A 17,352-nucleotide genomic window follows, 5' to 3' on the forward strand; every position below is an offset into this window, starting at 1 on the left:
CCAATGCCCTGTATACATTACAATCCATGCACAACTTTGGGGCATATTTACTAATATTTTGCACAAGATATGCATTACATTTTTTTTACTATGCCCTCGCCTGGAAAGTAGCACAAAGCAGCTCTGTTTTGTACTTTACTTTGCATCAAGAGTGAATTCCTAGAGTGATACCTCAGCATTCATGTGCAGCCACCCATGGTTTTTAATGCAAAACTCCATCTACTAACAATAGCTGACATGGTTTTGCCCCACAAAACACAATTTTAAGGCAGGCAAAAAAAGGAGAAATACTTTTATTTCTTCAAACGTTTCCAATTCATTTGTGTTGCACTGTTCAGCACACATTTAAAATGGGAACATTTGTAAAGTTTATTTAGGCAAAGAATCTTGTACTAGAAGGGAAGGTTTCCAGCACAAAACCTCTGTTAGACATCACGCAGACACTTTTGTACTATATTGCATGGTGCTAAGCAGTCTGATTGTGCCTCAAAGCTTGGGAGAGAGCAGGACAGTGCAATTTCTTAGCAATTGTGACAAGTTCAGGCTTTCCCTTTCTTACGGTGCTTCTAGATTTCTGCCTTGTCATTATTTCTTATTTGTCTGGGATATAGACTGCGTTGCTTGGCTTAATCACCGCTGTAAAGAACCCCACCCTGCCTCCCATTCCTACAGCTAAGGGAATGGCAAGTGACAAGCTTAGTTCTAAATGTTAGTGCAAGAGTTTCTATCTTCTTGCTCATTTATTCTTTCGGGTTATAACAAACCATGTCCTTGACTACAGCTATGGTAACTGTGGTACTTACGACAAAGGTCGGGTGTTCTCCAGTGGACACAAGCGTGTTCTTTGGTGCACTCTTGGGCGTAGACTGCCACAGCATTGCAGAAGCATTCACAGTCTCCACCAGAGTCACAGGAGCAGGAGTCATGGACACAGGCTTCATAGAACTTGATGGGTTCTACCTGTCAAAAGAAGGGTTCATTCACCATTTTTGGTTCCTGAGGAGGACCCCCATGCAGGGTATACAACAGCAATCTCACTTATGCACGTTCCTTCATACACAATCCTACCACAACATGGTACTGTTATCAAGATGCCTGGGCTGTGTCTGCCTCTCTCCAGTGGCAGCTCCTCTGTTAAAGCACAGGAGTGTTGCCCCACTGAGTGCAAAAGGAAAAATAAAATGATAATAATGCAACGCTAATAACGTAACAGTATTATCCTTTTATTTTTCTGTATGGAGCCCGAGCCAGGTTTGTGCAGTGCGGGGCTGGGCTGTGTCACAGAGAGAGGGAGGAAGAGTGGAATAATGTGCACCATAAGTGCGCATGACGGTTTGACCGGTCGTCTTGGGCAGGCCAGACCAACATGCACAGTTAGCACCCTACCACTACTTTTCCAAAGCATTCGCCACTGTCCCTCTCTCTAAATTATATACACTTTGCAGAAAGATGTCGGTTTCAGATATTACATCACAATATTTAAGAATCCCATCTCACTTTATTAGCAGACAATAACTCACAATAAACCATAGGATTGGGACTTTGTTGCAACTTGCAGCTAACAAGATGCAGATAATTTCATGCAGAATGGATGAAAATGAGCAAAAAAAATCTGCGCCAGTGAGAGAAAGGAACCCATTGTTTCTGCAATATGGCAGAACGAGCCCAGCACCTGAGACATGTGGCATCAAGACACGGGTAGGACATCATGACTGGCCCAGCCCACTCACACGTGTCATTGGTGCTTTGATGGGAAGCTGAATAAAGATTTATGTCCCATGGCTTATGCCCAACACAGCCAAATGAGCACTGGTGAGTGCAGCAGTATGGTGAGATGGGGTAAACAACTAGGAAAGTCGAGCTGGTTAAGTAGTTATAGGTGATGCTGAGCAAATGACTTCTTGAAAAGCTTTAATTCACGTTCAATGCAGTGATCACTAGCAGTGGTGTAGCTAGCCCTCTGGTGCTTGGACCTGCCACAGGTCGGCTGCCGCAGGGAACGACACGGGCTGCCAGAGATGGGGAGGGGCTGGTGAGTATTCTCCATTTGCCACCCTGCAGCAAACGCATCGAGGAGGGGGGCTTGATGTTGCCCCCACCTCCCCTCGCGAAGGCAGGTAATGTCGGGGGAGGCCGCCGCCCTCAAAACTCATGCCGCCGGGCGTGGACTGCCCTCCCCTCCACTTTCTTCGCTGCTGATCTCTAGTGTATTTTCTGCATGTAAACTCTCAGATTCTAAGTAATTTCCCATCGTTTCATTCCTGTACGATATTACCTTAAGGAAGTCTTTTGAATCTTAATGTAAATAGTGTCATTTAGAGGGAATTATGAAGGACCAAAAACCACACAGCAGCGTGGCAAAGGAGCACAGGCTCTCCTATCACTGGGCGAGGGACTGCAGATCCATTCTTTTTATTTTAAGACAGCATTTGTTCCTCCTCTGATAGGATCTAATGTTGGTAATAGGTTGCTCAAATCAACATAAGCGGCAAATGGTCAAGGTCCAGTTTGACTTGAACAGATGGGTGCAGTGCAGTGTCATAGAAACCTGGAACAAAGATAGGGACTATACAAGGCACAGTGTCTGGCATTTATAAAGCATATGTTTTTACATGACAATATAATTACATGTGTAATGTTGATAACTAAAGAAATCATGGGCTTAGCATCATTTTTTGGGCACAGGTGAAACATTATCTGAAGCTGATGTCCTGAACATTTTCTTCCCCTTACTTTACTATGGCAAATCTGGAATACGGTGCTCGTGATGATTGCACACTGCTTCTCTGCCCATGACCTCCGATGCGGGTTCGCTGCGCAAGGAAGGATGACATTTTCCACATCCGAGCAAGTGGCAGCGGCCTTCCAGCTGTTCCCGAACTCCAATGCACTTGTCACCAAAACCTGAGACATCGTGGTGAAGTCATTGTTGGCGTCGCCATCAAAATTACCACACAGGCCACAGACTTTGCCCTGTCAAAGTGGAACACCAAGGTTATTAGAATGCATCAAAGGTTTTGAATGTTTTCCCCCATTTGTGTCCTCTTCAATAGGATTTCCCTCTCTTACCTTGAATTGAGGAGACAGCTTGATGAAGATCGTGGTCTTTGTATCCCAGATGAGCAGGACACCATTGCTGGCCTGGATGACGAGGTAAAGGCCCAACTCTCGTTTTAAGTACTGCACCCCATTCTCACCATCTCCTTGAATTTCTGTAACTTTCTTGTCCTCCAACTTCAGCGTCAGATTCTGCAAAATAAGAGTGGCCAATGCCATCCCATCAGACCACAGGAACATCTGACCTGCAAATCTGAGACTTGAATAGAATAAGATTATTTTGTTGATTGTACGCGCAGCCGTACAGGGTCAAATTAAACTAACTACAATAAGGATTTTGTACTTGTGGTACTCATTGTTTCACATGCTTGAGCAGCTTTCTATAAAGCACCACTAATGGATCTCAATCCAAACTTGTCAGTAACCTTATGCTATTTTCCGATTTGAAACCAGGGTACGTTGCATTAGTTGAAAACCCAGGTCACCCTTCACCATTTCATTGGTTGAAAAGAGGTGACCATCCACCATTCTGTGATATGGAGCCCTCAGAATCCCCCTTCTGACCTGTACCATCGAATTCTCCACTAAGGCAGCTAAAATCCAGCCAGAAGCATCATTGCTTATTCCAGTTGAAGAAGCCGCATGTTCATTTCAAGCATCTCAATCCTAACCCTCAGCTGTGACGGGGAGGGCTGCCCTGCCGAACTTACACTTTCACCTCGCAGGATCACAGATAGATCAGTAGAGGCTCTGGGAGGTGCAACACTCAATCTACTTGCTCTGACAGCCGGATGAGGGCATTGTTTTGTTAAGGTAAAGCAGCTTTATTGCGAAAAAACAACAGCAGAAAAAGGACTAACAATAACAAGGAGTATGTATGAATGTAAAAATAGCCTGAGTTCATTTTTTCATTGAACATTGTGCATCTCGGTCTGTGCATTGACTTCCCAGAGGCAAATCTTCACACCTTCGGCTCGGGACTTTTACCTGCTAATATAATATGGTCTAGTGGGCCTAATAAAGTGAAAAGAAATCGATAACTATTGCACCTGGGGACTATGATTCTGCTGCCCCATCTTCCTCATGGACTTGATCTCTGTAGAGAATCTATTATCTAGGGTGTACTTACCCCAAGAAAGACCTTGATGGCCTTTGAGCAGGTGACCCCTGTTGTTCCACATGGCACATTCTCTGTGATAATGCTCATTGAGCCACTGTTGTGTTCTTTGCCACAGTAATCCTGCACACAAAATCAGACAATCAGAGTAATACACATGAACGTGACCTCATGCAGGACATTTTTCAAACTTACAATGAAATAGAGACGCAGACAGACACACTTGAAGCAATCTATATTCTGTTAGCCACACAAATATCAAATAAGGCTAGTTTGTTAAATGGTATGCTAACTTTCTCCAAATTACTATGAGTGTGCAAAATTCAGGTAATTTGTTTTTGTGTAATTACGTGAAATGTTTGGGAAATTATGCATAATTAAGTCAGAAGCAAATACATAATTTACACTCTATTTTATTGTAGTGGCGTCCTCGTGTCAATTTGTGATGCAAGAATGCGTTTAGCATGAAAAACACAAAAATACAATTGTCACGCAGCATAGCCACTTGTGTTATGGTAGCTCGTAATGTTTCCAAATTCCTGCGCTATAATTTTTCCACAAACAGTGGCGTAATTACACAAGTTGTTTAATGCGGTAATTTGGGGGATTTTGCGTAGCAAATGTTATTCAGAATTCCCAAAATTAAGTGAAGTACGTCAAGATAATTTACATTTTACCCAGGCCTAAAAAATTACCAGTTTTCATCAACTTTCCACTTCACACTATTGTCGTAATATTTAAAAAATATATATAAATATAATTCAAGTGGTTGGTCATTATGTACATCGCCTTTGGTTATATTTGGATAGAAGGCATTATGGGCCTCATTATGATGTTGGGCGGAAACTTTCCGCCAGACTCCTCAAATCAGTTCCGAATGACTCCCTATCGGCGGTTCTGCATGACCGATTACAATGTTTCTGAATACTGTTCGGTCGGACTCCCGTTGACTTCTATGGGAGCCCACGTTCCAACCGACAACATGGTGAAAATGTGTGACTGTAGAAAACCTTGCACCCTGTCTCAGGCACCCAATGGTGCCTGCCACACAGTGCATGGTTTTAAAGGGGGGTCCCTTGGTTACCCCCTCGGCCCCCAAAAGGAGGCGTCAGGATGAAGGGCTGCTTGATAGGGGCCCCCAAAGTCAGTTCCTGAAAGCCTTTTCGTGTCAGACAGACCCAGTCAGAAAGGCTATTGAAATCCGAAATTGTATTTAGTTGGGCGGAAACGCTGTCCATAGAGCTGTATGATTCGGCTCCAACTGACACAGATTCTCCAAGAGCCGGTCAGAACCAATTTGGGATGTCCAAACGGTTCCCCTTCCAACCACAAACATCATAATCATTCTGAAGGATTGGCTTCGGACCGAGTTGGGCGGATGGGTTCCGACATGGTCTGGGATAATCCGACTGTCAGTCAAAGCCTTACCTCCTGATATCATAATGAGGCCCTATATTTGAAACAGAAAAACCCCAATATGAATAGTATTTGCCTGAAAATTAATGGACAGGCTTCAAACCTGTGACCCTCATGTGAAGGTATACAACCTTTAGCACGCATTTTTTACAACGCACTACCATTACAACGCAGGCATTACCACGCATACCATTACAACGCATTGCGCTGGGGGGCGCTCTAGGATAGGGAATAAGTTTAATTTTCTATCCAACACCTTCCCTAGTGTCCACGGGGACTGGAGTTGGGATAGAAAATTATACTTACCACTATCCAGCACCTCTAAGCGCTATGCGTTGTAACGGTATTCGTTGTAAATACCGCGTTGTAAAGGTATGCGTGGTAAAAGTATGCGTGGTAACGTCATACATCCGTCTGTGAATATTGCTCACTTATTGTAGAAGTAAATAGCCTTTGCTGTAAGCAATCTTGCAGGTTATAGTTGGGATACTTGGGTAATTTTATGGAGGCTTTTTAAACATTTTCTATACTCCCCTTGTTAAAAATTTCTCAATTTATAACAGATACAGCGATTTCACAGATGGAAAGCAAAGATCTGAACTGTGCCCATACCAGTGCAGACCAGCTCATCAACACGCTCCTTCCATATGCTGTTAGATTATTTACAGCCACAGAAAACACAGGAAAAACTGAATATTAAGTATACCCATAACAGTGGATCCAGCGAGTAAGAATCTAAATAAAGTGCCAAAAATGACATCCAAGTTTCTACTTCACTCTAAGATTTTAAACCATATCCTGTGGAAAAATTTCTTCGAGCATTCGGAAATCATGAAGTGACATCTAAACAATCAGTTTCATTGCGTGAAAGAATTAACAGGTAATAGCAACTAATGTCAGATGAACAAATCTAGGCTGCCAGTACCTGTGAAGCAACATATTCACAGTTTCCATCAAAGTTATATTGCTTCCCATCAAAGGTGATATAATGCCCACTCCCGAAGATGGTGCAGGTGCCGTGACACATCGTCTTGGTGCAGCTCCAGCGTCCACTGTGGCATGTGCTGCAAAGGAACAGAAAGAGACTTCCTGAGAATATCTGAAGATAGGAGCAGGTTGGGCCTGTCTGCTAAGGCAGAGCTACTTAAATCATTAAAATGCATAATTGTTAAGGTCACCAGAAGTGGGTGCAGTGATTAAAACATTTATTAAATGTGGTAACTGATATTGCCTAGAAAGTCATCTGTATAGCCAGGTCTTCGTTATACTATCTCTAATAGCAACAAGGTACTTTCCAGGCTGTTGGAAATTAGGTTATTTTGTTTGATAGTTCCCAGATATTTGCCTTAACTCTTTTTGCTGCCCATAGATCTCTGAGCACGTTGCCCCTCTAATCAGTGGCAGAGTGCCTGTTCTCCCCCTTTAAACATGTTAAGTTTGGTGTTCACCTGACTGATTTATTTATTTTACCGATACGTTCCTAGTTTATGGTACCAAATGTATACAGGGCCTATAAATTAAATACTACCAGCCGACTGTTTCATTCATTGTGCCATCCACTGCAGTGACACTGCAATACAGCTCCTCTGGCCAACCATTTTAACCTTGTTGTGCAGATTTAAGCTCCAAATTCGGCTAGTCTAAATAATCCCTTTTGACATATTAATAAACCACCCCTTAGTAGGCCTTATTTTCCATTAGGCAGGGTGCATGGTATTCCAAAGTAGGACATGTCCTTACAGTGAAAAAGCCCTATAGGAATTTATAGCAACGTTGGCTGTTCCATAGGAAAGCACTGGAACACAATATTAAGTTTAATAAATGTTATCTCCATCTACAAGAGAGCTACAAATTAAGGGTGTGATTCACAAAGGAACTCCACACTCAGGCACAGCAGTCGTGGGGGAGTCTCTGCACTTGGGATGGAATCTCTGCAATTAGATTTTTCATTTAACTAGGACAAACTGGGTTTGGGTATGTGGCCAATGCTTCATCGCATTGTGTCAAACTGTAGGTCCTGTACTATTGAAAACATTGACTATCATTGGCACTTTCTGCTTGTTGGCGCTATTCCCATTTAAAATGTTTAAAATTCATATCTCAGGTACCCCTAATTGTGTTTTTTCTTTTTAATGTCATTTTGCTTATTCATTTTTACTCCATGTTTCTAATTCGTTGTGAGGTGTTTATTGTTTTGAATGTTGACTTTGTTGCTGGTTTAGTACTGCATAAACACTTTACAGATTGCTCTAAGTTAAGTATGTCTGCTCTTTGCCATAGCTATCATAGGGCTGACCTCAAGTTAATTTGGTGACTTTAAGGGTTACACTGACAAGGATTGTGGTCATTAACGGATGTGGGTACCTATCACCCAACTTCTTACACAGACCATGAGGGCCTTCACTTCCTGGAATTAATTGCCATGCCACTAGCAAAAGCAAGGTTAGGCTTAGGTGCACTTGTCTTTAAAATATCTCAACAACAACCTATGGATGGATCTGAAAGCAGGGCTTTGGATAAGAGAGGTAGCAATGTCCCTTGCAACTCCTACAGTTCGGCCAAGGCCTTTATGTTCCTTCGAGGTGGCCTGACTTTGGGAAGATTGGCACTTTCACTGAGCGATTTGGAAATATCAGGGTCCTCTCATCACATTTTAAATCACATCATTACGACATGCCTACGCTGCATTTATGGAGAGTACTCTGGGCCTGCTGAGAGGAAAGGCATGCACTGACATACAGAGCAGTTGGACAGTGCCGGAGATATGCTGAATTATTTCTCAGTGTAGAAGTGAATTTACCACTGATCCTATCACAATTCAATCCAAATATATAAAAACAAATCGCGTCCATACTATGTGACCCAACTCATGATCATTAAGAATAGCTGAGCCTTTGAAAAAATGTCTCTGAAAGCTGGTATGCAAATGTGTGACACTCCTCCTCTACCCTTGTGTGTTATGTTATAGCGCTGTTAATCCAGCTGTGGTGAATCCAAACAATGAGCTGAGGAAAGAGTGTGACAATGTGACTCCTTTAGAACCACAAGCTTTCATTTTATTGCCAAACCAACCAATAGACAAGAGAACAGCCTATACACCGGTAGAGTGAGTGCGCAGGCTGCTGATGATCACCGTCATCCTATAAACATTAAGTTCTACAACCAGAGATCAGGTAAGAAGGGGCTCCTACCATGTATTGCAATCCACTTTGATGCGAGAGCCATCAGAGTGATACTCTTCATTGTGAATGCAGGGACAGTGTCTTTCAACGATGCAGTTGCCTCTCCCATCGTCTATCAGCCCATCGGGACACACACACCCTGAGACACAGTCTGTTGCGAACTGTAGGGGATACAAATGTACATGTAACATGTTACGTTAGAAATTCTGAGATATCAGACTCCCACATAGTGCATTCTGATGACATTGGTATGCCTGGGTAAGGGAGTGAAACAGGTGACGAAAGAAGGAACTTATTGTGAAGCGATGGGAGTTGCAAGGTAGTTTTAGGACAAAGGGTTGGGACACTAGAGGAGGGAGGAATAGAGGGGAGCTCCCAGAGGGAGAGGACAACTATGCAAACATTTAAAAGAGGTGATTGTGAAGAAAACATAAAGCGCATCTTTACAGTTTGAAGGGAGCAGAAAGTTGACAAATTTCAAGAGGAAACTCTAAATTCAGAGTCGAATCTACCAAATAAATTTTCCCCACGATATTATCCCTAATATGGATCAGACTCTCATTTCCTGCTGAAAATTAAGGATTTTCAGTTCCCTCCAAACTGTAATTGAGGCACAAAGATAGACAAATACATTGAAAAGATGTGAATAGAGGACAGGATCACATGAGAAGAGAGATGAGAAGAAGGAAATCATAACTTGGATGCCAGGTGACAGATAAAAACCAAAAGACGTGAAGGAGCAAAGCATGGGCGAGGGCAGTCAGGGAAAGGAAGGAAGAACAGGCTCACATGCAGTACATACATATGAAGTTCTTGTTTGGCAGGTTTTCTGTACAGGTGTCACTGCAGATCCAGGTTCAAGTTTACTGCAATCCAAGTAGACCTTTCCAGTCGGGCAGGCTAGGAAGTAAAGACAAAACTTGCTCAACCTCAGTGAGTTTGATGGACCCTTGAGAAATAACTCCAGAGTCTCTAAAACAAGTGGCTTTTCACTTGGCTTCCCATGGACCACCTGCTCATTGGCCAAAGTGGTTCACATGCAGAGTGACCAAATGAATGTTGTGTACAAGCTGTACAAAGTCAACATCCACTGGATTGTATCCTTACCATATCCCTTCTCCTGATCAACCATGTTGCTATCTAAGGACAAATGAAATGTCTCCATTCAAAGGGTACATTGTATACTTTCCTTACAATCTAACTTTTGTGTTTGAGGAAACCCCTTTCTCTCTTAGGATTCATGAAATAGCTATTGACTACATCTGCAGTAATAGACTAGCGGTGCGAGGCAGGCTCTAAAGCAATCATACCTGGCTCCCTTAACGTTGCTGGGCTTATTCAATACTGACAGTACAGGCCAAATACCTCCAATGGCTCTCACAGAGAACCCCTATTGGAATTGCCGACAACTGGGGGTCCCTATCACATTGGCTAACATTGACCTAAAGATATAGTTTGTAGTAATGTATAGCCAATAGTCAGTCTTGTTTTAAAAACGTCTTATAAACAGCATTGTGGTATTACAAGTCTTGTTGCATTCTACTTGGAGCTCCACCCGGAGTCAAAGAAAAAGGTCTGAAGGGGTAGTATACATTCCTGGAACCAGTTTTGGATCCAAGCATTTGAAACAGGATAGATTGTCTAAAATGACTATAACCTGTTGATATGTTTTTAAATGTTTTATAATATCAAAGATGCTGTAATTGTTGGAATTGTCAAAAAACGAGTATTGATTTTGTCGCATAAATATTAATGAAATGTTATACTGATGTACTTTCCTAAGGTAAAAATAAAATCAGTTAGGATGTTCCTTTAAATCCCCCTAAAATGTACTTCCAAGTGATAGTGGAAGGACAAGACAGACAGTGTAATCCAGTGCTCATCTACCCACAGTGGCAGTGGTATTTTGTCATTATGGGCCGGCGTGCAATGTAAATGAAGACCTCGGATTCAGCATGAGACAGTTCTGTTCCTCTTCACAACAGAGAAGAGACTGGACAGTGAAGTATTAACAGAGCAGCCATTCACCCCATTTAGAGGTAGGGATTGGCAGGACCCTCTAAAATGCTGTACAATGTTCACCAAACTTGTCCCTGTAATTGGTTGGTTATAGCGAGAATGTATCACCACCACGCCTTTGAGTCAGCAAAGGTTTTCCAGGGAGCAAGATATGTATTGAGACTGGTGATGTGTGTGTGTGTGTGTGATGCTTGGGGCTTGAGAGCTAACCTTAGGAGAATAGATTCAGCAGTATGCAGCAGTGTAAATAATTTGGGATGGGATGGATTCAAGTGCCCTGAGAGAAAAGGAAGTGCAGGTGGCCAACTCCGTTATTACCACTGAGTGAGAAGCATTTAAGACGTTGAACTGCAAAATGTGGGTGTAAGAGGAATAATGTTTGTCATTGTGAAAGCTCTTCTTTGATTTTTGTGTTTTCAGACTAGAATATAGCATTGGTCCAGTGAAGACTATGTTTCCCTATTACGAAGTGTAGCACAGGGTTAGAGCTACAGCCCATAGCTTAAGAGACAGAGGAAGGGAAAGCAGATTCTTTTTAGCAAATGGTACTCGGAACATAACTTTTGGTACAGCCGGAGACTTTATGGAAAACTGTTATAGTGGAAAGCTTTCTTCACAGATGAGATGTGTTCATTCTAAGAATTTATTTACCATATGAACTGGCTGATTTGCATTGTTCATGTCAGTTTTATTGTTCTGTCCAAAAGCTCGGCATCACCATGCTCCTGGCAGAATACAACTTCTGGGAAGACCCCCGTAAGACTGCTTTATATCACACCCAACACCTTGCCAGACACCTTTCACCAGCAGTCTGCCTTCCAGCTATGAGTACTCTAATATCCCAGGCCACAACCTATGGACTCCAGTAAGCTGTGTAGCTATGTGTAAAGGTCACTGTGAAACCTGGATGAACGTAACCCTATTTGGAGCCTGGATTTTTGCCATTGCATTAAAAAGACTCCTTTAATTAGTGCCGGAAACTACATCTCACCTGCTACTATTCAGACCCTGCACCAGATTTATCGACCCAGCAAAAGCAATGACCTCTTAGACATCCTCCTGATGTCCCTAAAGACAACTTCCCCAGCCACCTTCCCCCGTTAAAATTAACATTCTCGGTGGACTCAAAGGCTCCTTCCACCACTCCTAAGAATCCTCTTCACTTGGATTAGCTTCCACATCTTGCCTGTAACCTCTCCTCAGTACAGCAAAGGATGGAGCAAGGAGTTTATCCTGAGAGAGACAGAGAGTGTGTGTGTGTTTGCATGTATATTGACTTCATGTTCATGCCTCGTCCCTCCCCAAGTGGCCGTGGCTGCTCCTTCTCCTACATCGCTGCCAAAACCTGTAACGACCTTTCCCTCCAGGTCTGTACAGCCCTCTCGCTGGCAGGCCTCAGAAAGAGGCTCAAGACCTGGCTCTTCGATGGAATCACAGCACCTAGGTACCCCTTGGGTTGACAGTGTTGCCCTTTACAAATTCAGTTTGATTTGATTAGTTGATGTCCTTCAGCTAAGAGGTTTATGCCTAGTCGACTAGCATTGTGGGGGCCCTAACTAACACACCCATTTTCTTTGGAAGATTCTTCGTCTTAAAAACCCTTCCCAGTTGTTACATGTATACAGGTGCTTCTGGCATAATTGCTTTCACTTACTTTCATTGTAGTTGACAGAGGCGCAGTGCAGTTTCCCCGCCCGGCACGTGCTGGAAACAGAAATGTGGTACATTAGAAGATAACATAGTAAACATACAGCCACCACACTCCCTTCTCCTACAAAAGAAAATTAATTTCACTTCGCTATTACCATTAGCTACATATTTTAGCTTGATCTAAGCAACGCTCAGGATCTTCCAGGATTGGTTGCCACCACGCTATATTCTTTCTATTGCAGTGACCCTCATAAAGACACGGTGGACCGGGGAAAGAAATGTCCAGTCAAAGGTGATATCGCATAACAGTGTTGTTTTTAGTTTGGGCGGGTGAAAGGAATTAAAATCTATGATCTGGTGAAAATGAGGATGGGTGTAACAAGGATGAAAATATTTCACACTATTAGAACTTCAGAAGCCTCTGCTCCTTGGTGGCCGAGTTCTTCAGCTGGTGGCTGAAGGTTACTACTACGAAATTAAAATGGCAGGCTTGTGAGCGAACATTTGAAAATAAATTACATTGCATAATCTTCATGTATCCCTCTACACCATTCTTTGCACCTACTGTCTTCCTTCGGTCTGCGCCATCCCATGTAGCTCCTAGAAACATGTGTTCAATGACACTAATGTTTCAAGTACAGACTTACCAAAGTTCATCTTGTCTGAACACGATATTCCCTGGGAGTAGGTACAAGCCCTTGTGGTAGCAGCTGCACTTGTTCTCGGTCACACAATGACCCTTTTCAGTCATGTAGAGGCCACTTGGGCAGCCACATCCATCGAGGGGGACAAAGTCTGCATCACAGGACTGGCTGCGGTCGTTGAGGGATCGGCAGGTGCGTTGGCAAGTTGTGAGGTTGTAGAGGTAGATCTGGGAGGCTGGGCAGGAACTTTCAGCTACGGTGAAGAAACCAAAAGACTGTGAGGATTCCAGTTGTCAAATGATTTTTCTCATTCTGTCTCATAAGTGTGAAGTAAACAGCATGAATCTGGTTTAGACATTCATAATGTGTAGCCATATTGCAAGGTCATGCCCACTTGCCAAACATTGTCTAAATGTGAGTCTTAGTGCAATTGCACCAATGCCGCCCGTCGTTACTGTGGCATCTGTCCTCATCTCCTCCACCAAAAGGATGCCAGTGTTATCTCAGCATCAGGAGACCTTCGTTGGCTTGTACCACAACACAACAGTCATTTTCTGGCAGCTCATACAATCTACACACATGGGGACATGAGAGCTTCCTCGGTTTGAAGAAGAAGGCCAGAAAAGGGATTGGTGGTACTGTAAGGAAGAAGGATGGCAGGGACAATGGGTAAACGTGAGAGGCACTTTCTGATCCAGAAGGTTCCTCTTGCAATATCTATGAGGCGAGTTGACAATTGGCCATAGCAAGGATCTTCTACATAACGCAGATGCCAATTTCCGGTCATTGAATGACTGTCATTGTCAGAATACCCAGTTTGTCTAATGCTTTTCCTACTACTCCCATAACTTCACAGAAGTCCATCGCATAAAACATGTGTTTTAAAGTGCATTCCTTTCGGGAATCGTGGCACTCAATAGCACATGGTCATTTTTACTACTCACATTCCAAATGTGTCTCCTTTAGGCATTGCACAAGATGGATTAACCAATGAGATCGAGTGGTTCTCAATATGGTTCCCTCCTGATCCATCCCTTCTTGGTATTTTCTGTGACAGTGACGGAAGGGTGGGAAGAAGCAATAAAGGCCGCAGACACCTGTCATTATCAATAGCTGCAGACAATGGAAATAACTAGGCAGGGAATGACTCCCTGTGCTGCCCCATTAAGGCTGCTTGTGTCTGCCACACTGTCTAGTGCAGAAACACAATGTTGCGATATCCATACTCACATGCATACTCTGTACCAGTATGGCAGTCCGGCAGAAAATATGCAGGAGAGTGGGATAGGTACCACCATTGTCTCCTGGCCCCCTGTATCCCTGATTGCATTATGACAACACAACAATGGACTGGCTGGATTAAAAGTCTAGCGGAGATAGTAATACCCTAAAATCACTTAAAGCATATGGCTCACGTCTCTTACATGTCTTTCAGTAACAAACACCAGAAACCCTGCGGCAGCACCATAGTACCACATACTGGAGCATAAAGTAATCGGTGAGAATGCCCAGATTCAATGGACAGAGAGTAAGGATGTACAATGTTTCTACTTTGACTCGACAAAGGTGATAGAAGATTTCTAAGTTTGCCTGACTTCACCCGAGGCACAGTGAATCTTTTCTGACACTGCTACAGGTCCTATTTTGCTTGCACGTTTTGTTTCTTTGCGACCCTTCTCGCCTTGGCTTGACTTGGTGTGGGAGAGAAGGAGGGATGGGTCACATGGAAGCAAGGTAGTACGCAGATCTACTGTGGGCTTGATGGCAACCGCAGAGTTGACAGGTTTTGGGCCCAAAGTACCACAAGCATGCGGGGGTTGCGGGTTAGAAGGAGAAAGATCCATGTGGCAGACCAGGATCTGCCAAGCAGGAGAGTACACTCTAGTGCTGAAGCCGAATGTGCCAGCAGAGTGAGAGAGCAGCACCACATCTTAGACGATATGGCTCAATTCTGCTCTCTGTAGTTCATGTAATGCAACTCTATTTAACACCTTGGCTGCTAGAGGTTTTCCCCCCGGTGCTGGATTCCCAGATCTCCCATTGTTCATGACGAGCTCAGCTCGTCATCAGCACAGCTCAACCATGCCTCATGACGAGCTGAGCTCGTCATGAGCATCGAAGGGGTTAAGCCTATGAGGTCTATCATGCCAGGATAAGTGAGACCACATTAAAGCGTAAGAAGGTGATCAAGCTAGGAAGGAACAAGAATGAGTGTTTATAGTGTGAGTCATGGCAGGAATGGGTGAGTTTATAAGGATTGCAATAAGTGAGATTCATTAAAAAAATCAAGAACTCTACGCCCATATCAAACACCACCGTGAAACAACACACCCAGGAAATAATGTAAAGCTGTCCAAGGGCCAACCCACTCAAACCACCACTATCGCAGTTACTGTACTTACCACAGATGCCATTCCTCCATCCCCAGAGAACAATGCCCTTTGATGCGCAGGCACGCACATAGGAGGAGATGGCTGCACACATGCAGTCTTCACTGTTCTTACAGTTGCAGGTGTCGTACTTACACCTCTGAAGGAAAACAGAAGAAGAGGTTGAAAGTGTGCTGTTATAAACCAAGGCAAAGGGAATAATAGCAAAGCCTCATCATCTAGCACAAGGCTCAAAGTCTTGGTAGGTAATTTATTTATTTATTTTTGACATTTGTAAAGCGCACTGTTACCGTACGGTGTCCTGGCGCTGTCTAGATAGCTCCTATAGCTAGGCCTCCAGTTTAATTTACAAACAGCCAAGTTTTTAGACTTCTGCGAAAGGTCATCAAATCGGGAGACAATCGTAGTGCCAGCGGGAGGGCATTCCAGGCAACAGGTTAGGGGGGAGTAGTATGTGAAGGGGGTTTGCAATATTTTGTAAAGTTATCAGTCAATAGCACCAGCAATTGTGGTTTTCGCCCATTTATAAATGGAAAACAAGTGGTATATTTTCACCTTTCCTTGAACCCTTTCTCCCAGCAATGTATCAACTACAGTAACCCACCAAATATATATATATATATATATATATATATATATATATATATATACACACACATTAATAAAATAATATGGCCAGAGGTTTGGGTTAAGTACTGAGGTAGTAAGTGACAAATCCCTCCCCAGAACTAGACTCGCATCTCTAGTTCTGGGGAGGGATTTATAACTTACTACCTCAGTACTTAACCCAAACTTCTGCCCATATTCTTTTATTAATGTCTTTATTAATTCCAGTGGCACTGTAACTAAGGACATGGGGATGCTTTAGCACCCCCATAAAACTTGATAAAGTTTAAATGGAGATTGAACAATAAAGTAGCCCTTCAAATGTTTATTGTCTAGCAGCATTTGTTATGTTTTTAAAGATAGACTATCATGTATCCCCTATGCCTTTAGTGAGATCCAGCACAACTGATCAATTGAATGAGATGTTTGCAGAGAGCAGCATGTCACCTTTCAGTAACTTCAGAGTGCTGTCGATATGTAAGCGGCAGTATAATATGAAGAAAGGGATGTTAGAGTCCAAGCAGGGAAGAAAGGGTCCATCCATTAGTGTTCTCTGATTGCAAGACCCTTTTGCATTCTGTGATTTCGGTTGTAAATAAGTGTTTTACTTCAACTACTTTATCAATACTCGCTCCCAAGGATCTACTTTTTGGAATTAATTTGAAACCCTAGTACTCCCATCAAGGGAGTGACTGAGTATGACAGACCACTGATTCATTCCCAAGCTTAGTTGGGCACTGGCTTTTCCTTGAAAAAAGCAAAATTGGTTGTTCCGTGACAAAGTGCTGCACAATTTATATTGTTTTTTTTTTAACAAAAGCAGACTTTGTACAGATCCTCAGCGTGAGAAGACGTTAAATGGAAAAAAACTCAGAGAAACAGAACACCTCCTCAAAGTTAATAAGTTATATTACGAACTACTGTACACAGGAAGTCCAAGAGAAGTTGAATGCCTAAGAACTTGTTTGGTACCAAACCAAAGTACCACGCCTGAAGTGTCTAAGTCAGAAGTACGCAAAAGGTCATATGTTAGTTTCTATCTGGAGCCAAAATTCTCATAATAAAATGTGGCATAACTCCACAGAAGGCGTGCCCTTCTCAGCGTCTATGGGTGACTCGTTAACCTCTGGGCATTTTCAGGTATGCTAGATCTCTTCAATAGAGCTCCAGCTGAGCAGATATGATGTCATGTAACAGTCATCGACCACCACCCGAGGCAACAATCATCTAAACAAACTTAGGTACACTCCAACCCAAAAGGTGACCAGGGA

The 17,352-nt window shown here is 43.0% G+C and overlaps 1 protein-coding gene across 1 annotated transcript in view; it reads right to left on the bottom strand.

The window, feature by feature from the left end:
• LOC147663471 (mucin-2-like) overlaps positions 1 to 17,352 on the bottom strand; it is a 175,798-nt gene that overhangs the window by 107,060 nt on the left and 51,386 nt on the right. The window contains 10 exon segments of the mRNA XM_086950423.1: positions 804 to 960; positions 2,734 to 2,973; positions 3,070 to 3,249; positions 4,187 to 4,297; positions 6,516 to 6,654; positions 8,782 to 8,933; positions 9,575 to 9,672; positions 12,446 to 12,495; positions 13,089 to 13,338; positions 15,488 to 15,614. Of these exon segments, the coding sequence (XP_086806549.1) occupies positions 804 to 960; positions 2,734 to 2,973; positions 3,070 to 3,249; positions 4,187 to 4,297; positions 6,516 to 6,654; positions 8,782 to 8,933; positions 9,575 to 9,672; positions 12,446 to 12,495; positions 13,089 to 13,338; positions 15,488 to 15,614 (1,504 nt within the window).

The sequence above is a fragment of the Lissotriton vulgaris genome, unplaced genomic scaffold (genome assembly GCF_964263255.1).
Source record: "Lissotriton vulgaris unplaced genomic scaffold, aLisVul1.2 SCAFFOLD_516, whole genome shotgun sequence".
NCBI classification, from domain to species: Eukaryota; Metazoa; Chordata; class Amphibia; order Caudata; family Salamandridae; genus Lissotriton; species Lissotriton vulgaris.